This window comes from Dreissena polymorpha, chromosome 5, assembly GCF_020536995.1.
Source record: "Dreissena polymorpha isolate Duluth1 chromosome 5, UMN_Dpol_1.0, whole genome shotgun sequence".
Lineage (NCBI taxonomy): Eukaryota > Metazoa > Mollusca > Bivalvia > Myida > Dreissenidae > Dreissena > Dreissena polymorpha.
The window spans coordinates 99,565,564-99,584,577 of record NC_068359.1 but is presented as its reverse complement, the minus strand read 5'-3'; the positions used below and the strand labels follow the sequence as shown (position 1 = coordinate 99,584,577).

Sequence of the window (19,014 nt, the reverse complement as noted above, 5' to 3'; positions counted from 1 at the left end):
AAAACAAATGATATTTATGACAATGTTTAGCATTTGCTATGATTATGACATAATAAAGGTAGAACACATGTGCATGTTTATTAAAAATATAAACAACACATACAGGACAGCTGTTGCACTCTAAATATATCCCTTTGTAAAACAACTGTTGAAGAACACATTTTAATTCATTTTTCTAGAAACATTATTAAACTTTATTATGTTTCAATATCCGTCATTGTACAGACTAAATAACTATAATATAACAAGAGATGTGTTTTGTCAGAAACACAATGCTCCCTACTGCGCCACTTTAAAGCCATATATTTGACCTTTAAAACCTTGAAGAATGACCTTCACCTTTCACCGCTCAAAATGTGCAGCTCCATGAGATGCATGTGCATGCCAAATATCAAGTTGCTATCTTCAATATTGCAAAAGTTAGGACCAAGGTTTAAGTTTAGTGACAGACACACAGACTGACAGACACACAGACAAACAGGCCAAAAACAATATACCCCCGATCATTCGATCTGGAAGCATAAAAAATAACATCCACATACAACATTTGTAAATAAAAAACATTGAGTAAACTGAATTAGTTTAGCATCAAAAAGGTATTCAACTGAAAGGAGGCAAAATCACACACCTGAATATTCATAATAATATTGGAGGTTGCTATGGGAGTTCCTAATTAAATATGGTTTGAAGGTCTAGTTTATTCTATCATAATATATGTTCTTCTTCCCTACCCCACAGCCCCAAATCTGTCAGGGACTGAAAAGTGTATTCATTATTTTTTAACCCTTTCCGATTCAGACGCTAAGTTAAAATTGCTATGTACAAACAGCATAAAACCAGAACAGCCTGAGAGTTACACGCAGTCTTTAAGGTTTTATGCTGTTTGCTGCTCATCAGTATCTAAGGGTTGGAAATGAAGCTTCACAGACTTGAATATATTAAAAAAGGACTTAAATTAAATTTGATTTTTTAAGGGACTTCAAATGCGTCAAAATGCATTTCTGAGTGGTAAAGGGTTACGGGAAAGATCTAAAGCAAAAAAGCGGCATGCTGAGCCTTGTTCTATTGCCCCTCCCTCCTGTCCATCTTCTATTACAGGACAAAGTGTACCAATCTTTTGAAAATTTATATGGGATGTGCTCTGTGAAAAGGGGGTTTAATGCATGTGAGTAAAGTGTTGTTTCAGATTAGCCTGTGCAGTCTGCACAGGCTAATCAAGGACGACACTTTCCACTTTTATGGTGTTTTTCATTTCAAGAAAGTCTCTTCTTAGCAGAAATCCAGTTTAAGCGAAAGTGTTGTCCCTGATTAGCTTGTGCGGACTCCAAAGGCTAATCTGGGATGACACTTTACGCTCATGCATTTAACCCTCTTTTCACAGAGCACGGTATATATACTTTTGCAAAACTAAATTGCAAATATAAAGACTATACTAAGAGACATAAACAAGAGGGCCTGAAAGGCCCAAAGTCGTTCACCTGAGATTACAAGATATTATTGGGACAAATCTCCTGACCAAGTTTCATGAAGATCGGAAAAATAAATGTGGCCTCTAGAGTGTTAACAAGGTTTACCTAAGCCATATTAGGACAAATGCCCTGCCCCCTGGTGGCCATGTTTTTTCAACCAACCAGCATCATTTTCGAACCCATCCAAGATATTATTTGGATGAATCTTCTGATCAAGTTTCATGAACATCAGACAATAAATGTGGCCTCTAGAGAGTTAACAAGATTTCACTATAGCCATATATAGCCATAAGGAAAAATGCCCCGCCCCTTGGCATCCATGTTTTTCAAGCAAACGTTACCATTTTCGAATTCATCCAAGATATCATTGAAACCAATCTTCTGACCAAATTTCATGAAGATTGGACAAAAAATGTGGCCTCTAGAGTTCTAACAAGGCTTTTCTATAGCCATATAAGGAAAAATGCCCCGCCCCCTGGCGGCTATGTTTTTCAACCAACCGTCATCATTTTCGAACTCGTCCAAGAAAATTATTAGGATGAATCTTCTGACCAAGTTTCATGAAGATCGGAAATAAATGTGGCCTCTAGAGAGTTAACAAGATTTTACCATAGCCATATATAGCCATATAAGGAAAAATGCTCCGCCCCTTGGCAGCCATGTTTTTTCAAGCAAACATTGCCATATTTGAACTCATCCAAGATATCTTTTAAACCAATCTTCTGACTAAATTTCATGAAGATTGGACAATAAATGTGGCCTCTAGAGTGTAAACAAGGTTTTACTATAGCCATATAAGGAAAAATGCCCCGCCCCCTGGCAGCCATGTTTTTCAACCAACCGGCATCATTTTCGAAGTCTTGCAAGATATTATTGGGATGAATCTTCTGACCAAGTTTCATGAAGATCGGACAATAAATGTGACCTCTGGAGAGTTAGCAAGATTTTACTATAGCCATTTATAGCCATATAAGGAAAAATACCCCGCCCCTTGGCAGCCATGTTTTTCAAGCAAACGTTACCAATTTCTAACTCATCCAAGATATCATTGAGACCAATCTTCTGACCAAATTTCATGAAGATCGGAAAATAAATGTGGCCTCTAAAGTGTTAACAAGGTTATACTATAGCCATATAAGGAACAAGATGTGTTTGTGAAACACAATGTCCCCCTATATGACGTTTGACCTTGAAGCATGGCCTTGACCTTGACCCTTCACCACTCAAAATGTGCAGCTCATTGAGATACACATGCATTTCAAATATAAAATTGCTAGCTTCAATATTGCAGAAGTGACATTACATGAGATATTTTGACCCATATATTTGACCTTGAAGGATGACCTTGACTTTGACCTTTCACCACTCAAAATGTGCAGCTCCATGAGATACACATGCATGCCAAATATCAAGTTGCTATCTTCAATATTGCAAAAGTATTCATAAAATAAGCGATTTGGGCCACATATATTTGACCTCTGACCTTGAAGGATGACCTTGACCTTGACCTGTCACCACTCAAAATGTGCAGCTCCATGAGATACACATGCATGCCAAATATCAAGTTGCTATCTTCAATATTGCAAAAGTATTCATAAAATAATATTTGACCTCTGACCTTGAAGGATGACCTTGACCTTGACCTTTCACCACTCAAAATGTGCAGCTCCATGAGATACACATGCATGCCAAATATGAAGTTGCTATCTTCAATATTGCAAAAAAATGCATAAAATGAGCATAAAATGAGCCACGTATATTTGACCTCTGACCTTGAAGGACGACCTTGACCTTTCACCACTCAAAATGTGCAGCTCCATGAGATACACATGCATGCCAAATATGAAGTTGCTATCTTCAATATAGCAAAAGTTATTGCAAAATGTTAAAGCTGGCGCAAACCAACAGACCAACCAACCAACCAACCAACAGACCAACCAACCAACAGACAGGGCAAAAACAATATGTCCCCCACTGCTATAGTGGGGGACATAAAAATGCCAAGCCCACTGGCGGCCATGTTTTTCAACCAACCGGCATAACTTTGGAACTCGTCTAAGATATCATTGGGATGAATCTTCTGCCCAAGTTTCATGAAGATCGGACAATAAATGTGGCCTCTAGAGAGTTAACAAGATTTTACTATAGCCATATAAAGCCATATAAGGAAAAATGCCCCGCCCCTTGGCAGCCATGTTTTTCTAGCAAACGTTACTATTTTCGAACTCATCCAAGATATCATTGAGACCAATCTCCTGACCAAATTTCATGAAGATTGGACAATAAATGTGGCGTCTAGAGAGTGAACAAGATTTTACTATAGCCATATATAGCCATATAAGGAAAAATGCCCCGCCCCTTGGCAGCCATGTTTTTCAAGCAAATGTTACCATTTTCAATCTCATCCAAGATATCATTGAGACCAATCTTCTGACCAGATTTCATGAAGATTGGACAATAATTGTGGCCTCTAGAGAGTGAACAAGGCAAATGTTGACGTGACACAACGCACGACGGAAAAAGGCGATCACAAAAGCTCACCATGAGCACGTTGTGCTTAGGTGAGCTAAAAACAAGTGCTTAACGAAGAAATTCATTATAAGAAAAGCTATAAACTGATCTCATTTCCATATTTTTCCTTTTTTTAACAACCTGTGTATTGTGTGATCCTAAATATTTCTGAACTGAGTAGTCAACTTAGAGGACAATTTGGTAAATAAGATCAACTGATTTTATGGTGGACCTATAATCTGAGTAGTATACCCCACAGAATGGACTGATAGTCTTAAAAACAAGGCATTTAAAAGAAAATTTCAGAACCAATGAATATGCCAGAAATAAAGTTTAGAATACCGGGGTAATCAAGCGAAAATATACAAATATTTTGTATGAAACAGTCACTAGATTCAAGAGTTTTAATACATGTAGAGATCTTTTGGGTTTCTCCTAGACAGCTGAATAACAAAGCCCCACTGTATGGACCCTTAACATTTGGTTTGTTAAATATTTCATACTTAAAGTCCGGTGTGATTATATTTGCAAGGTAATCAATACTGGAAACTACGCTTGGTGTGAATGTCTTCAAGTATTTGCTGTAACGCATCATCTTCAAATCTTCCTTCAAGGCTGGAAATGTATACATTATACATATCAGAAAATCTTTAATGCTTTTTCAATCTATGTTATGATAAGGCATTTTTAAAAATAACAAGAAACATGCACGCTATGAAATTAGGTTTTCAACATTGACTTAACTAATTTAATTAAAAAGTTATGTTATAATTTACATGAACCTTGACTCAACTGGTCCCAATTAAAATCCCAAACTGTATTTCATGCAAGCTAAAAATATACTTTTATTTTTAATTTGTGAGTTTGATCATGACCTCACTGGTGACCTGACTGTCTCATGTCTTCCACGCACTGACCCAATGTAATAGACAAGAACATGGGCACCCCTGATTGTGAAATTCAGGCACAGAGTTGACACCCTGCCTAAAGGTCCTGGGGAGATGCCTGACTTTTCAAGAGGTCTGACGTATGACGTACCTGGGTATGAGTGACTTTTCAAGAGGTCTGATGTATGACGTACCTGGGTATGAGTGACTTGGCCATGACTGATGTATGATGTACATGGGTATGAGTGACTTGGCCATGACAGATGTATGACATACCTGGGTATGAGTGACTTGGCTAGGACTGATGTATGACGTACCTTGGTATGAGTAACTTGGCCAGGACTGATGTATTACGTACCTGGGTATGAGTGACTTGGCAAGGACTGATGTATGACATACCTGGGTATGAGTGACTTGGCCAGGACTGATGTATGACATACTTGGGTATGAGTGACTTGGCCAGGACTGATGTATGACGTACCTGGGTATGAGTGACTTGGCCAGGACTGATGTATGGCGTACCTGGGTATGAGTGACTTGGCCAGGACTGATGTATGACATACCTGGGTATGAGTGACTTGGCGAGGACTGATGTATGACATACATGTACCTGGGTATGAGTGACTTGGCCAGGACTGATGTATGACATACCTGGGTATGAGTGACTTGGCCAGGACTGATGTATGACATACCTGGGTATGAGTGACTTGGCCATGACAGATGTATGACATACCTGGGTATGAGTGACTTGGCCATGACTGATGTATGACAAACCTGGGTATGAGTGACTTGGCCATGACTGATGTATGACGTACCTGGGTATGAGTGACTTGGCCATGACTGATGTATGACGTACACTGGGTATGAGTGACTTGGCCATGACTGATGTATGACGTACCTGGGTATGAGTGACTTGCCCATGACTGATGCATGACGTACCTGGGTATGAGTGACTTGGCCATGACTGATGTATGACGTACCTGGGTATGAGTGACTTGGCCAGGACTGACGTATGACATACCTGGGTATGAGTGACTTGGCCAGGACTGACGTATGACATACCTGGGTATGAGTAAATTGGCCAGGACTGATGTATGACATACCTGGGTATGAGTGACTTGGCCATTACTGATGTATGACGTACCTGGGTATGAGTGACTTGGCCAGGACTGATGTATGACGTACCTGGGTATGAGTGACTTGGCCATGACTGATGTATGACGTACCTGGGTATGAGTGACTTGGCCATGACTGATGTATGACGTACCTGGGTATGAGTGACTTGGCCATGACTGATGTATGACGTACCTGGGTATGAGTGACTAGGCCATGACTGATGTATGACATACCTAGGGTATGAGTGACTTGGCCATGACTGATGTATGACGTACCTGGGTATGAGTGACTTGGCCATGACTGATGTATGACGTTCCTGGGTATGAGTGACTTGGCCATGACTGATGTATGACGTACCTGGGTATGAGTGACTTGGCCATGACTGATGTATGACGTACATGGGTATGAGTGACTTGGCCAAGACTGGTGTATGACGTACCTGGGTATGAGTGACTTGGCCAGGACTGATATATGACTTACCTGGGTATGAGTGACTTGGCCAGGACTGATGTATGACGTACCTGGGTATGAGTGACTTGGCCAGGACAGATGTATGACGTACCTGGGTATGAGTGACTTGGCCTCCTCTGCCTCTTCAGGACACAGGTTGGCCAGGGAGGCAAGCTCAAACTTGTGGAGCTTCTTGGACATCAGCAGACTGCAAGAGGAAAATATTAGCAAACCTCAAAATATTGTTCATATATAGCACCCATCAGCAGACTTCAAGAGGGAAATAGTGGCTACACTCAAAATATTGTACATTTATCACATGCTATACCCTGTTTCCCATGTAATACAACCATTACATATTTATTTTTTTATTACACATGCGTAATACAACATTTTTAAGCGTTTTCATTGGCTTAGCTTTCGTTTATTGACCAATCGCATTTTGTCATTTTGCTGAAATGACGTTGCAACAACAAATGACGTCACGAAATGTAAACAACATTCGGGATTTGTCATTATTTTTGCGTAAATATTCATTTAATTTGCTCATTTAAAAGCATGTGATAAAAAAGATCTGACACTCATCATATCATACCATATGTTATTAAACTCGTCCAGGAAATTCGTTAGTAAGCTCGCCAAAGGCTCCCTTACTAACAGAATTCCTGAACTTGTTTAATAAAATATGTTATCATATGACAACTCGTGGCCAGATCCTATATATATATAGGACCCATCAACAGACTGCAAGAGGGAAATAGTGGCTACACTCAAAATATTGTACATATATAGGACCCATCAGCAGACTGCAAGAGGGAAATAGTGGTTACACTCAAAATAGTGTACATATATAGGACCCATTAACAGACTGCAAGAGGGAAATAGTGGCTACACTCAAAATATTGTACATATATAGGACCCATCAACAGACTGCAAGAGGGAAATAGTGGCTACACTCAAAATATTGTACATATATAGGACCCATCAACAGACTGCAAGAGGGAAATAGTGGCTACACTCAAAATATTGTACATATATAGGACCCATCAGCAGACTGCAAGAGGGAAATAGTGGCTACACTCAAAATATTGTACATATATAGGACCCATCAGCAGACTTCAAGAGGAAAATAGTGGCTACACTCAAAATATTGTACATATATAGGACCCATCAGCAGACTGCAAGAGGGAAATAGTGGCTTCACTCAAAATATTGTACATATATAGGACCCATCAGCAGATTGCAAGAGGGAAATAGTGGCTACACTCAAAATATTGTACATATATAGGACCCATCAACAGACTTCAAGAGGGAAATAGTGGCTACACTCAAAATATTGTACATATTTAGGACCCATCAACAGACTGCAAGAGGGAAATAGTGGCTTCACTCAAAATATTGTACATATATAGGACCCATCAACAGACTGCAAGAGGGAAATACTGGCTACACTCAAACTATTGTACATATATAGGACCCATCAACAGACTGCAAGAGGGAAATAGTGGCTACACTCAAAATATTGTACATATATAGGACCCATCAACAGACTGCAAGAGGGAAATAGTGGCTACACTCAAAATATTGTACATATTTAGGACCCATCAACAGACTGCAAGAGGGAAATAGTTGCTACACTCAAAATATTGTACATATATAGGACCCATCAACAGACTGCACGAGGGAAATACTGGCTACACTCAAACTATTGTACGTATATAGGACCCATCAACAGACTGCAAGAGGGAAATAGTGGCTACACTCAAAATATTGTACATATATAGGACCCATCAACAGACTGCAAGAGGGAAATAGTGGCTACACTCAAAATATTGTACATATATAGGACCCATCAACAGACTGCAAGAGGGAAATAGTGGCTACACTCAAAATATTGTACATATATAGGGCCCATCAACAAACTGCAAGAGGGAAATAGTGGCTACACTCAAAATATTGTACATATATAGGACCCATCAGCAGACTGCAAGAGGGAAATAGTGGCTACACTCAAAATATTGTACATATATAGGACCCATCAACAGACTGCAAGAGACAAATAGTGGCTACACTCAAAATATTGTACATATATAGGACCCATCAACAGACTGCAAGAGGGAAATAGTGGCTACACTCAAAATATTGTACATATATAGGACCCATCAACAGACTGCAAGAGGGAAATAGTGGCTACACTCAAAATATTGTACATATATAGGACCCATCAGCAAACTACAAGAGGGACATAGTGGCTACACTCAAAATAGTGTACATATATAGGACCCATCAGCAGACTGCAAGAGGGAAATAGTGGCTACACTCAAAATATTGTACATATATAGGACCCATCAACAGACTGCAAGAGGGAAATAGTGGCTACACTCAAAATATTGTACATATATAGGACCCATCAGCAGACTGCAAGAGGGAAATAGTGGCTACACTCAAAATATTGTACATATATAGGGCCCATCAACAAACTGCAAGAGGGAAATAGTGGCTACACTCAAAATATTGTACATATATAGGACCCATCAGCAGACTTCAAGAGGGAAATAGTGGCTACACTCAAAATATTGTGCATATATAGGACCCATCAACAGACTGCAAGAGGGAAATAGTGGCTACACTCAAAATATTGTACATATATAGGACCCATCAACAAACTGCAAGAGGGAAATAGTGGCTACACTCAAAATATTGTACATATATAGGACCCATCAACAGACTGCAAGAGGGAAATAGTGGCTACACTCAAAATATTGTACATATATAGGACCCATCAGCAGACTGCAAGAGGGAAATAGTGGCTACACTCAAAATATTGTACATATATAGGACCCATCAACAAACTGCAAGAGGGAAATAGTGGCTACACTCAAAATATTGTACATATATAGGACCCATCAACAAACTGCAAGAGGGAAATAGTGGCTACACTCAAAATATTGTACATATATAGGACCCATCAACAGACTGCAAGAGGGAAATAGTGGCTACACTCAAAATATTGTACATATATAGGACCCATCAGCAGACTGCAAGAGGGAAATAGTGGCTACACTCAAAATATTGTACATATATAGGACCCATCAACAGACTGCAAGGGGGAAATAGTGGCTACACTCAAAATATTGTACATATATAGGACCCATCAGCAGACTGCAAGAGGGAAATAGTGGCTACACTCAAAATATTGTACATATATAGGACCCATTAACAGACTGCAAGAGGGAAATAGTGGCTACACTCAAAATATTGTACATATATAGGACCCATCAGCAGACTGCAAGAGGGAAATAGTGGCTACACTCAAAATATTGTACATATATAGGACCCATCAACAGAATGCAAGAGGGAAATAGTGGCTACACTCAAAATATTGTACATATATAGGACCCATCAGCAGACTGCAAGAGGGAAATAGTGGCTACACTCAAAATATTGTACATATATAGGGCCCATCAACAAACTGCAAGAGGGAAATAGTGGTTACACTCAAAATATTGTACATATATAGGACCCATCAGCAGACTGCAAGAGGGAAATAGTGGCTACACTCAAAATATTGTACATATATAGGACCCATCAACAGACTGCAAGAGGGAAATAGTGGCTACACTCAAAATATTGTACATATATAGGACCCATCAACAGACTGCAAGAGGGAAATAGTGGCTACACTCAAAATATTGTACATATATAGGACCCATCAACAGACTGCAAAAGGGAAATAGTGGCTATACTCAAAATATTGTACATATATAGGACCCATCAGCAAACTACAAGAGGGAAATAGTGGCTACACTCAAAATAGTGTACATATATAGGACCCATCAGCAGACTGCAAGAGGGAAATAGTGGCTACACTCAAAATATTGTACATATATAGGACCCATCAACAGACTGCAAGAGGGAAATAGTGGCTACACTCAAAATATTGTACATATATAGGACCCATCAGCAGACTGCAAGAGGGAAATAGTGGCTACACTCAAAATATTGTACATATATAGGGCCCATCAACAAACTGCAAGAGGGAAATAGTGGCTACACTCAAAATATTGTACATATATAGGACCCATCAGCAGACTTCAAGAGGGAAATAGTGCCTACACTCAAAATATTGTACATATATAGGACCCATCAACAAACTGCAAGAGGGAAATAGTGGCTACACTCAAAATATTGTACATATATAGGACCCATCAACAAACTGCAAGAGGGAAATAGTGGCTACACTCAAAATATTGTACATATATAGGACCCATCAACAGACTGCAAGAGGGAAATAGTGGCTACACTCAAAATATTTTACATATATAGGACCCATCAACAAACTGCAAGAGGGAAATAGTGGCTACACTCAAAATAGTGTACATATATAGGACCCATCAACAGACTGCAAGAGGGAAATAGTGGCTACACTCAAAATATTGTACATATATAGGACCCATCAACAAACTGCAAGAGGGAAATAGTGGCTACACTCAAAATATTGTACAAATATAGGACCCATCAGCAGACTGCAAGAGGGAAATAGTGGCTACACTCAAAATATTGTACATATATAGGACCCATCAGCAGACTGCAAGAGGGAAATACTGGCTACACTCAAACTATTGTACATATATAGGACCCATCAGCAGACTGCAAGAGGGAAATACTGGCTACACTCAAAATATTGTACATATATAGGACCCATCAGCAGACTGCAATAGGGAAATAGTGGCTACACTCAAACTATTGTACGTATATAGGACCCATCAGCAGACTGCAAGAGGGAAATAGTGGCTACACTCAAAATATTGTACATATATAGGACCCATCAACAGACTGCAAGAGGAAAATAGTGGCTACACTCAAAATATTGTACATATATAGGACCCATCAACAAACTGCAAGAGGGAAATAGTGGCTACACTCAAAATATTGTACATATATAGGACCCATCAACAAACTGCAAGAGGGAAATAGTGGCTACACTCAAAATATTGTACATATATAGGGCCCATCAACAGACTGCAAGAGGGAAATAGTGGCTACACTCAAAATATTGTACATATATAGGACCCATCAGCAGACTGCAAGAGGGAAATAGTGGCTACACTCAAAATATTGTACATATATAGGACCCATCAACAGACTGCAAGAGGGAAATAGTGGCTACACTCAAAATATTGTACATATATAGGACCCATCAGCAGACTGCAAGAGGGAAATAGTGGCTACACTCAAAATATTGTACATATATAGGACCCATTAACAGACTGCAAGAGGGAAATAGTGGCTACACTCAAAATATTGTACATATATAGGACCCATCAACAGACTGCAAGAGGGAAATAGTGGCTACACTCAAAATATTGTACATATATAGGACCCATCAACAGACTGCAAGAGGGAAATAGTGGCTACACTCAAAATATTGTACATATTTAGGACCCATCAACAGACTGCAAGAGGGAAATAGTGGCTACACTCAAAATATTGTACATATATAGGACCCATCAGCAGACTGCAAGAGGGAAATAGTGGCTACACTCAAAATATTGTACATATATAGGGCCCATCAACAAACTGCAAGAGGGAAATAGTGGCTAAACTCAAAATATTGTACATATATAGGACCCATCAACAGACTGCAAGAAGGAACTAGTGGCTACACTCAAAATAGTGCACATATATAGGACCCATCAACAGACTGCAAGAGGGAAATAGTGGCTACACTCAAAATATTGTACATATATAGGACCCATCAACAGACTGCAAGAGGGAAATAGTGGCTACACTCAAAATATTGTACATATATAGGACCCATCAACAGACTGCAAGAGGGAAATAGTGGCTACACTCAAAATATAGTACATATATAGGACCCATCAGCAGACTGCAAGAGGGAAATAGTGGCTACACTCAAAATATTGTACATATATAGGACCCATTAACAGACTGCAAGAGGGAAATAGTGGCTACACTCAAAATATTGTACATATATAGGACCCATCAACAGACTGCAAGAGGGAAATAGTGGCTACACTCAAAATATTGTACATATATAGGACCCATCAACAGACTGCAAGAGGGAAATAGTGGCTACACTCAAAATATTGTACATATATAGGACCCATCAACAGACTGCAAGAGGGAAATAGTGGCTACACTCAAAATATTGTACATATATAGGACCCATCAACAGACTGCAAGAGGGAAATAGTGGCTACACTCAAAATATTGTACATATATAGGACCCATCAACAGACTGCAAGAGGGAAATAGTGGCTACACTCAAAATATTGTACATATATAGGACCCATCAGCAGACTGCAAGAGGGAAATAGTGGCTACACTCAAAATATTGTACATATATAGGACCCATTAACAGACTGCAAGAGGGAAATAGTGGCTACACTCAAAATATTGTACATATATAGGACCCATTAACAGACTGCAAGAGGGAAATAGTGGCTACACTCAAAATATTGTACATATATAGGACCCATCAACAGACTGCAAGAGGGAAATAGTGGCTACACTCAAAATATTGTACATATATAGGACCCATCAACAGACTGCAAGAGGGAAATAGTGGCTACACTCAAAATATTGTACATATATAGGACCCATCAACAGCTACACTCAAAATATTTATTTTGAACAGCAATACATTATACGTAAAAATTATTAACTTTGTTATCATAAAAAGTACCATGACCAGTGTCATACCAACAAAATAAACACAAAGAGGCATACAACGCACATTTCTCAAGATTAAAAATATGTGTATTTGTTTAAAACCTATACTTGATTGTGTAAAAAAGACGATGGCTAAGGCTTATAGCCTTATACAGACACTATTGATTCAGTTTCTTGGTTAGACTAGTACCTTGTGTCTTTGGTAAGATTTTTAGAGTGTTTTTTGAATAAGGATTAACCCTTTGACCACTCAGTCACAAGGTAGACATCATATCCTTACATACTGTACATTCCATTGATGTATATTGAGACTAACAAAAGTTACATGTTGCTCTACTGTGATATAAGCTGATAACACCAGTAACGACCCAATACATACGGGCTGTGCTCTGTGAAAAGGGAGTTTGATGCATGAGCGGAAAGTGTCATCCCAGATTAGCCTGTGCAGTTCAAACAGGCTCATTAGGGACGACACTTTCTGCTTTTATAGTATTTTTCGTTTTGGAGAAAGTCTATTCTTAGCAAAAATCTAGTTTAGGCGGAAATTTTTGTCCCTGATTAGCCTGTGCAGACTGCACAGGCTAATGTGGGAGGACACTTTACGCACATGCATTACACTCCTTTTTCACAGAGCACAGCTCATATCAATCCATCAACAAGACTACACTTCAAGTCATACTTTCTCACAGCTCCGATAGTTTCTCGGTTCTTAAACTTGGAGAACCGCTGTGTGTACTGCAGGGTCTTCATGAACACCTCTGACAGCTCCTGCTCTTCCTCAGCACTCTCATTCTGGTTCTTCCTACAATGTTGACATTAACCCATTTATGCAAAGTGGACTCTCCCATCGTTCTAAATTGGATAAATTTATTTCCCAAATAAGGGATGTCTAGTATATTTATTTCTATATTTAGAATATTTCTTACAGAAACTCCTTAAAGCAAACAGCGCAGACCCTGATGAGATGCCGCATCATGTGGCGTTTCATCTGGGTATACGCTATTTGCCGAGGCCTTTTTTCTAGACGCTAGGCAAAAATGAGTTAAGCCTTTCCCGCTCGAAAGAAAAGTGAAAATGGCTGTGTGCAAACAGCATAAAATCAGAACAGCCTGCGAGTTACTCGCAGTCTGTTCAGGTTTTATGCTGTTAATTGCTCATCAGTATCTAAGGGTTGGAAATGAAGCCTTTAAACTTGAATCTAGTAAGAAAGGTCTTAAGTTAAAATTAACTTTCTTAGGGACTACAAATGCGTAAAAATTAGTATCTAAGTGGTGAAGGGTTAATTTGTACCTTTGTACCTTAATCTGAGAAAATGGGGCTTCATGCATGTGCATACCTATGTTCAAGCAGCATTTGCACTTCAGAAACCATTAGGGTTTCAGCATTTTCAAACTCTGAAACAAATAAAAACATTCATAACCAAGCTTTCGTCATAGATTCAAAAAGGAATCTTTGCATTTTATTTAAACGGGCAATCACAAACCTAACAATGTAAAACTGCTACAAAAAAGAGCCATGCTCTATTAAAAGGGCGTTTAATGCATGTGGGTAAATTGTCGTACCAGATTAGCCTGTGAAGTCCCCAAATTGGATTTTTGCTAGGAAGAGACTTTCTTAACCCTTTGCATGCTGGGAAATTTGTCATCTGCTAAAATTTGTCATCTGCTAAAATGTCGTCTGCTGAATTTATAAAATCATCATTTTCTTCACTTTTTTTCAAAGAATACTATCAGAATAGCAAACAGTTTGGATCCTGATGAGACGCCACGTTCTGTGGCGTCTCATCTGGATCCAAACTGTTTGCATATGCCTTCAAAATCCGGTTCCAGCGCTCTAAGGGTTAAAACGAAAAATATCATAAAAGCAGAAAGTGTTGTCCCTGATCAGCCTTTGCGGATTGCACAGGCTAATCTGGGACGACACTTTACACACATGCTTTTAAAGGGCAGTTTTGTATGCTGCTTATGGCAATGTGAAATACATCAGAATTACTTAATTGAATAAGCCTGTGTTCTTGGCCAAAAGTTTTATGTGCACTGCATTCATGTGCACAGTTATGCAGCACGCAACATGGAGTATTGACACTAATTTCAGACAGTTAAAAGGATTTATTCTGAAATCTTAAGATATTGACACAAACTGCAAGCAAAACTGTCTTTATGAACTAAAGATGTTTGCAAATATTTCATTAACTTGAGATATTTGAAAAAATAAAAGTTTTTAACAGTGTGTTTACAAACTTTACATTTTGTCCAGCCCATGACTGTTGATCCTGCACCCTTCGATAAACGTAGAAGAACATAAGAGCTAAAGATTCATCAAAAGTTAGTAATGTAAGTAAAAAACTGAATTTTTTATATACAAGTTGGCAAAAATGGTATTTGCACCAGTGATCACAACTTACTATGGGCTCGCATCAACCTCTTCTGGCAGTAATTTTGAATCATGTGTAATTTAGTTTAAGTAAGCTATCCACATCTTTACAAAAGAAAAAAAAATATGCCATCGTCTTGCCTTTGTAATGTTTAAGTATATAATGTAATGACTCTAAGTTTTCAGATATTTAAAAATCATGTGTGTGTTTGTGTGTTCCAATTTCATATACATAAATAAATGTATATGTCAAAATGGCACTTTCCCCCCAATGTTTCATAACATTAAATTTAAGCTCCTATGCTTAAGACCATTAATTGCAAACATTAGACTTATGGATACCCTGGTCTGGATATAGAAAATTATGAACCTAATGTCATTGTCTGGTCCAAATTTTCACATTTCTAGCCTTTCCCTGTACAAATTGGTATCCTAGATCTTTCTCTAAGATGAATGTGTATGTGATGAAGTAATACTTTAATTACATTATAAGAAGGCAAGTTAGGCAACATAAAGATATATTTAAACATAAAAATAAAAGATCTAAAAGGTACTCTCTTGTATTGTGTTTTTATTTTATAGTTTAGTCGGACCAAGAAAAAATGATTGGAACCGACAAATATTTCAAGTCATTCAGTCCGATTTCCGGATGACTGACACATTTTTCAAGATTTCACAAAGACTGTAAGACTGATTAAATAATAATATAAACGAAAAACCGTCTGTAAGAAAATGTTCCGTCAATAAAAGAATTATTTTTCCTTAAAACGTGTGTGTCTGAAAAGTCATAGTGTCCGAAAAAATAGAATTATTCCAGTTAGAGCTGCAACGATTCGATCCGATTCATTGAAAATCGATTCGAAATGCTTCGATTCGATTATGATACCAAACATAACAAATTCGAGTCGATTCTTTAACATATATACATATATATACATAGATACGTAAAGCACGCTGTATTCTGACTACTGATACGGGAAGGTGAAGGTTTTATCTTTACCTGTAATTACGACGCGCGCGATTGGTTTCTTATTACTTTAGTCATCCAATCAATAAGCGCGTTACGGTCTACTTTCGTAGAAGCGTCAAAATGGCTGAACAAGTTGTTGCCAACAAATTGAAATTATCAGATGCGCCTAAGAAGCTAAAATTAAAAGTGTGGCAGTATTTTGGGTTTCGGGATGGTAGCCTTACCGATAAAGCAAAGTGTAAACTGTGCGTCACGGATGTGGCGTACGCTAAGTCCGGCTCAACCACTAATCTAATGCAACATGTCAAATGCAAACATTACATTGATTAAGCATGACTAAGAGGGCGCACAAGTGCAACTGCTGAAGTCGCGTGCCAGAAAAGTAGTTCAATTTCTGTTGGAATTTTGTTAAGTTTATTAGAGAATATGATTTGTTCTACAGGTAACAGGTGATGCTGTCATGGCACAATGGTAGACATGCTTATAGCGGTTTTGGGTAAAAGTATAATAGTGATAGTACTACCATTAGTGTTTTTCCCAGGAGGGCAAAGGGGCAAGGCGCATTACTTTCAAAAAGGGCATTTTAGCGCGCAGTTTAGGCAAAAAAGGGCAAAAACGTTCCCTGAATATCTGAATTAGGGGAAACACGTAATCGCATCAGAAGCAGTTGTGGAAAAAATAACATATAAACAAGCACATTTAATGGTAATAGATGTATTTAACTTACTATGATTTATATTAATATATTTACCTTGCAATGTACATTTAAGTTCCATGCTGTTTCAATAAACTGTACAGCACGACAAACATAATAAAGCAATATATGCATATAAATCTGATTATACATAGATCCACTAACATATAAATGAAACCATGTTTGTCTTATACCATTTTCTAACGATAATCTTGACAGATGTTTAAAATAACATTGCGAGTAAATTGATCGCTAACAATATGCAAACACTCGTTTCCGTGACATACATCCATTGAGTAGATTACAAATAAATAAATAATGTTGTTGCTATCTAAAACATTTTTATGCATCGTTGATTATCACACACATTTCATTAATTCCTTCTTAATGTATAATCTCCATCGTTAATTCGATCGTTTACAACGTTATTTGCCACTTTTGCCGAGTCACAATTTAATTCTGTATAGTCCGCCATGTTGATAAAATGTCATATGATGTAAACGACAGGTGCGCATAGCAACGTTAAATCGTATACGCGCTTTGCATTTTGTTAAATTAGAATACGTCTCAGTAATTATTTCAATAATTAGATCTAATTATCTTAAAGACGAAAACGATAAAGAATAAATTTGTTTGTGATTTTAAAGGTAATTATGCGTAAAAATATATGTTTTGATATAACTGAATAATGCATGCAATGCACAATTGCCACGAGAATAACATCGAGTTTTTCAGCAAAAGTCTCCGAATTAATGATTTTATGGAGTACACATTGCCGACCGAAAAGTGCGCTTGGTATAACATAGCCTCCGGCATTATCGATTGATACTGACACGGGGTTATTCACCCATGACTAATTCACAGCTTTGGAGCAGTCAGTAAGACCTACCTATAAATCCAGCACTGTAATAGATTAAATCTGCTCAATTGATTAATATAGTCGATTAGACGTTGACGTCTCTTGAGTAAATCAAGCACAGTCGGAGCGTCACAGACAATCAAGGAAGCTGATTTTGCGGACCAAGTTAGATCGTAAGGCAATAAAGATGTTATCGATAATGGCGCGTGGCAAAATTTGCCTTTGAAAAAAAGGGCAAGTGGCGAAATTTGCCTTTCAAAAGGGCAGAGTGGCGATCCGGGAGGGCGGCGTGGCTTTTCGCCACGCTAAAATGGCCTGGGAAAAACACTAACCATTCAACTGATTCCACATACGTTCTTATGATTATTTATTTATATTATTGTGTAATCAACACAATCTTCTAGTCAGAAGTTTTTATATTAAAATGACTAATTTGCTTTTCTTTTTTATGTGTTTTAAATTATTGAAATCACATTTGAAGTTGAACAGAAATGTTAATTTTGAGGCATAAGCGTGAATATATGATAAAACTAGGTTTGAAGATGAATCGAATCGAAATAATCGGTATCGGAGTGTCTGAAATCGAAATCGAATCGAGCTGTTGGTGAATCGTTGCAGCTCTAATTCCGGTATGCAAGAAACTTCGGACACTTCAAATTCCGAAACCTAATCAAGTTGCAATTAGTTACACTTTGGTAAATTTCCGAAAATATTCCAAATATTTGAATAAACCTAACCATTCGAATATATCAAATAAATTTTCCTTCACATTTATAAATAATATAAAAACAAACCTTTCGGAAACTGAAGCTCAGACGCGTCTTCTTCTTGAGTGTCTTGTGGATTTGTACTGCCTGACGCCATTTTTGTTTCGAATCCGGGTCGTTTCGCCCTAAATCCCGTTCGCCCCCGAGTCGTTTCGCCCCCCGAGTCGTTTCGCCCTGGGTCGTTTCGCCCTAATTCCTGGGTCGTTTCGCCCTAATTTTTAT

At 38.2% G+C, this 19,014-nt stretch overlaps 1 protein-coding gene across 2 annotated transcripts; it reads right to left on the bottom strand.

Moving 5' to 3' along the window:
- LOC127831753 (DNA-directed RNA polymerase II subunit RPB4-like) lies at positions 1-18,897 on the bottom strand. Of its 2 annotated transcripts, none has more exons than XM_052356789.1 (5): positions 18,820-18,897; positions 14,466-14,523; positions 13,809-13,931; positions 6,505-6,641; positions 1-4,595 (listed from the first exon to the last, which is right to left on the bottom strand). In XM_052356789.1, the coding sequence occupies exons 1-5, from the start codon at positions 18,887-18,889 to the stop codon at positions 4,270-4,272; spliced, it is 714 nt and encodes a 237-aa protein (XP_052212749.1). In that variant the 5' UTR covers positions 18,890-18,897; the 3' UTR covers positions 1-4,269. The 2 variants fall into 2 exon arrangements, with proteins under 2 accessions (XP_052212749.1, XP_052212750.1); XM_052356790.1 differs by having other exon boundaries at positions 4,371-4,595; positions 6,546-6,641.
- Between the last annotated feature and the right edge of the window lie 117 nt (positions 18,898-19,014).

Excerpts from the sequence above, each read along its gene's own strand:
- LOC127831753 (XM_052356789.1), bottom strand. The coding sequence starts at position 18,889 with ATGGCGTCAGGCAGTACAAATCCACAAGACACTCAAGAAGAAGACGCG. Across the intron at positions 13,932-14,465 it reads CAAATGCTGCTTGAACATAG|GAAGAACCAGAATGAGAGTG; the intron begins GTATGCACATGC and ends TCAACATTGTAG. Across the intron at positions 4,596-6,504 it reads GCCAAGTCACTCATACCCAG|CCTTGAAGGAAGATTTGAAG; the intron begins GTACGTCATACA and ends ATACATTTCCAG.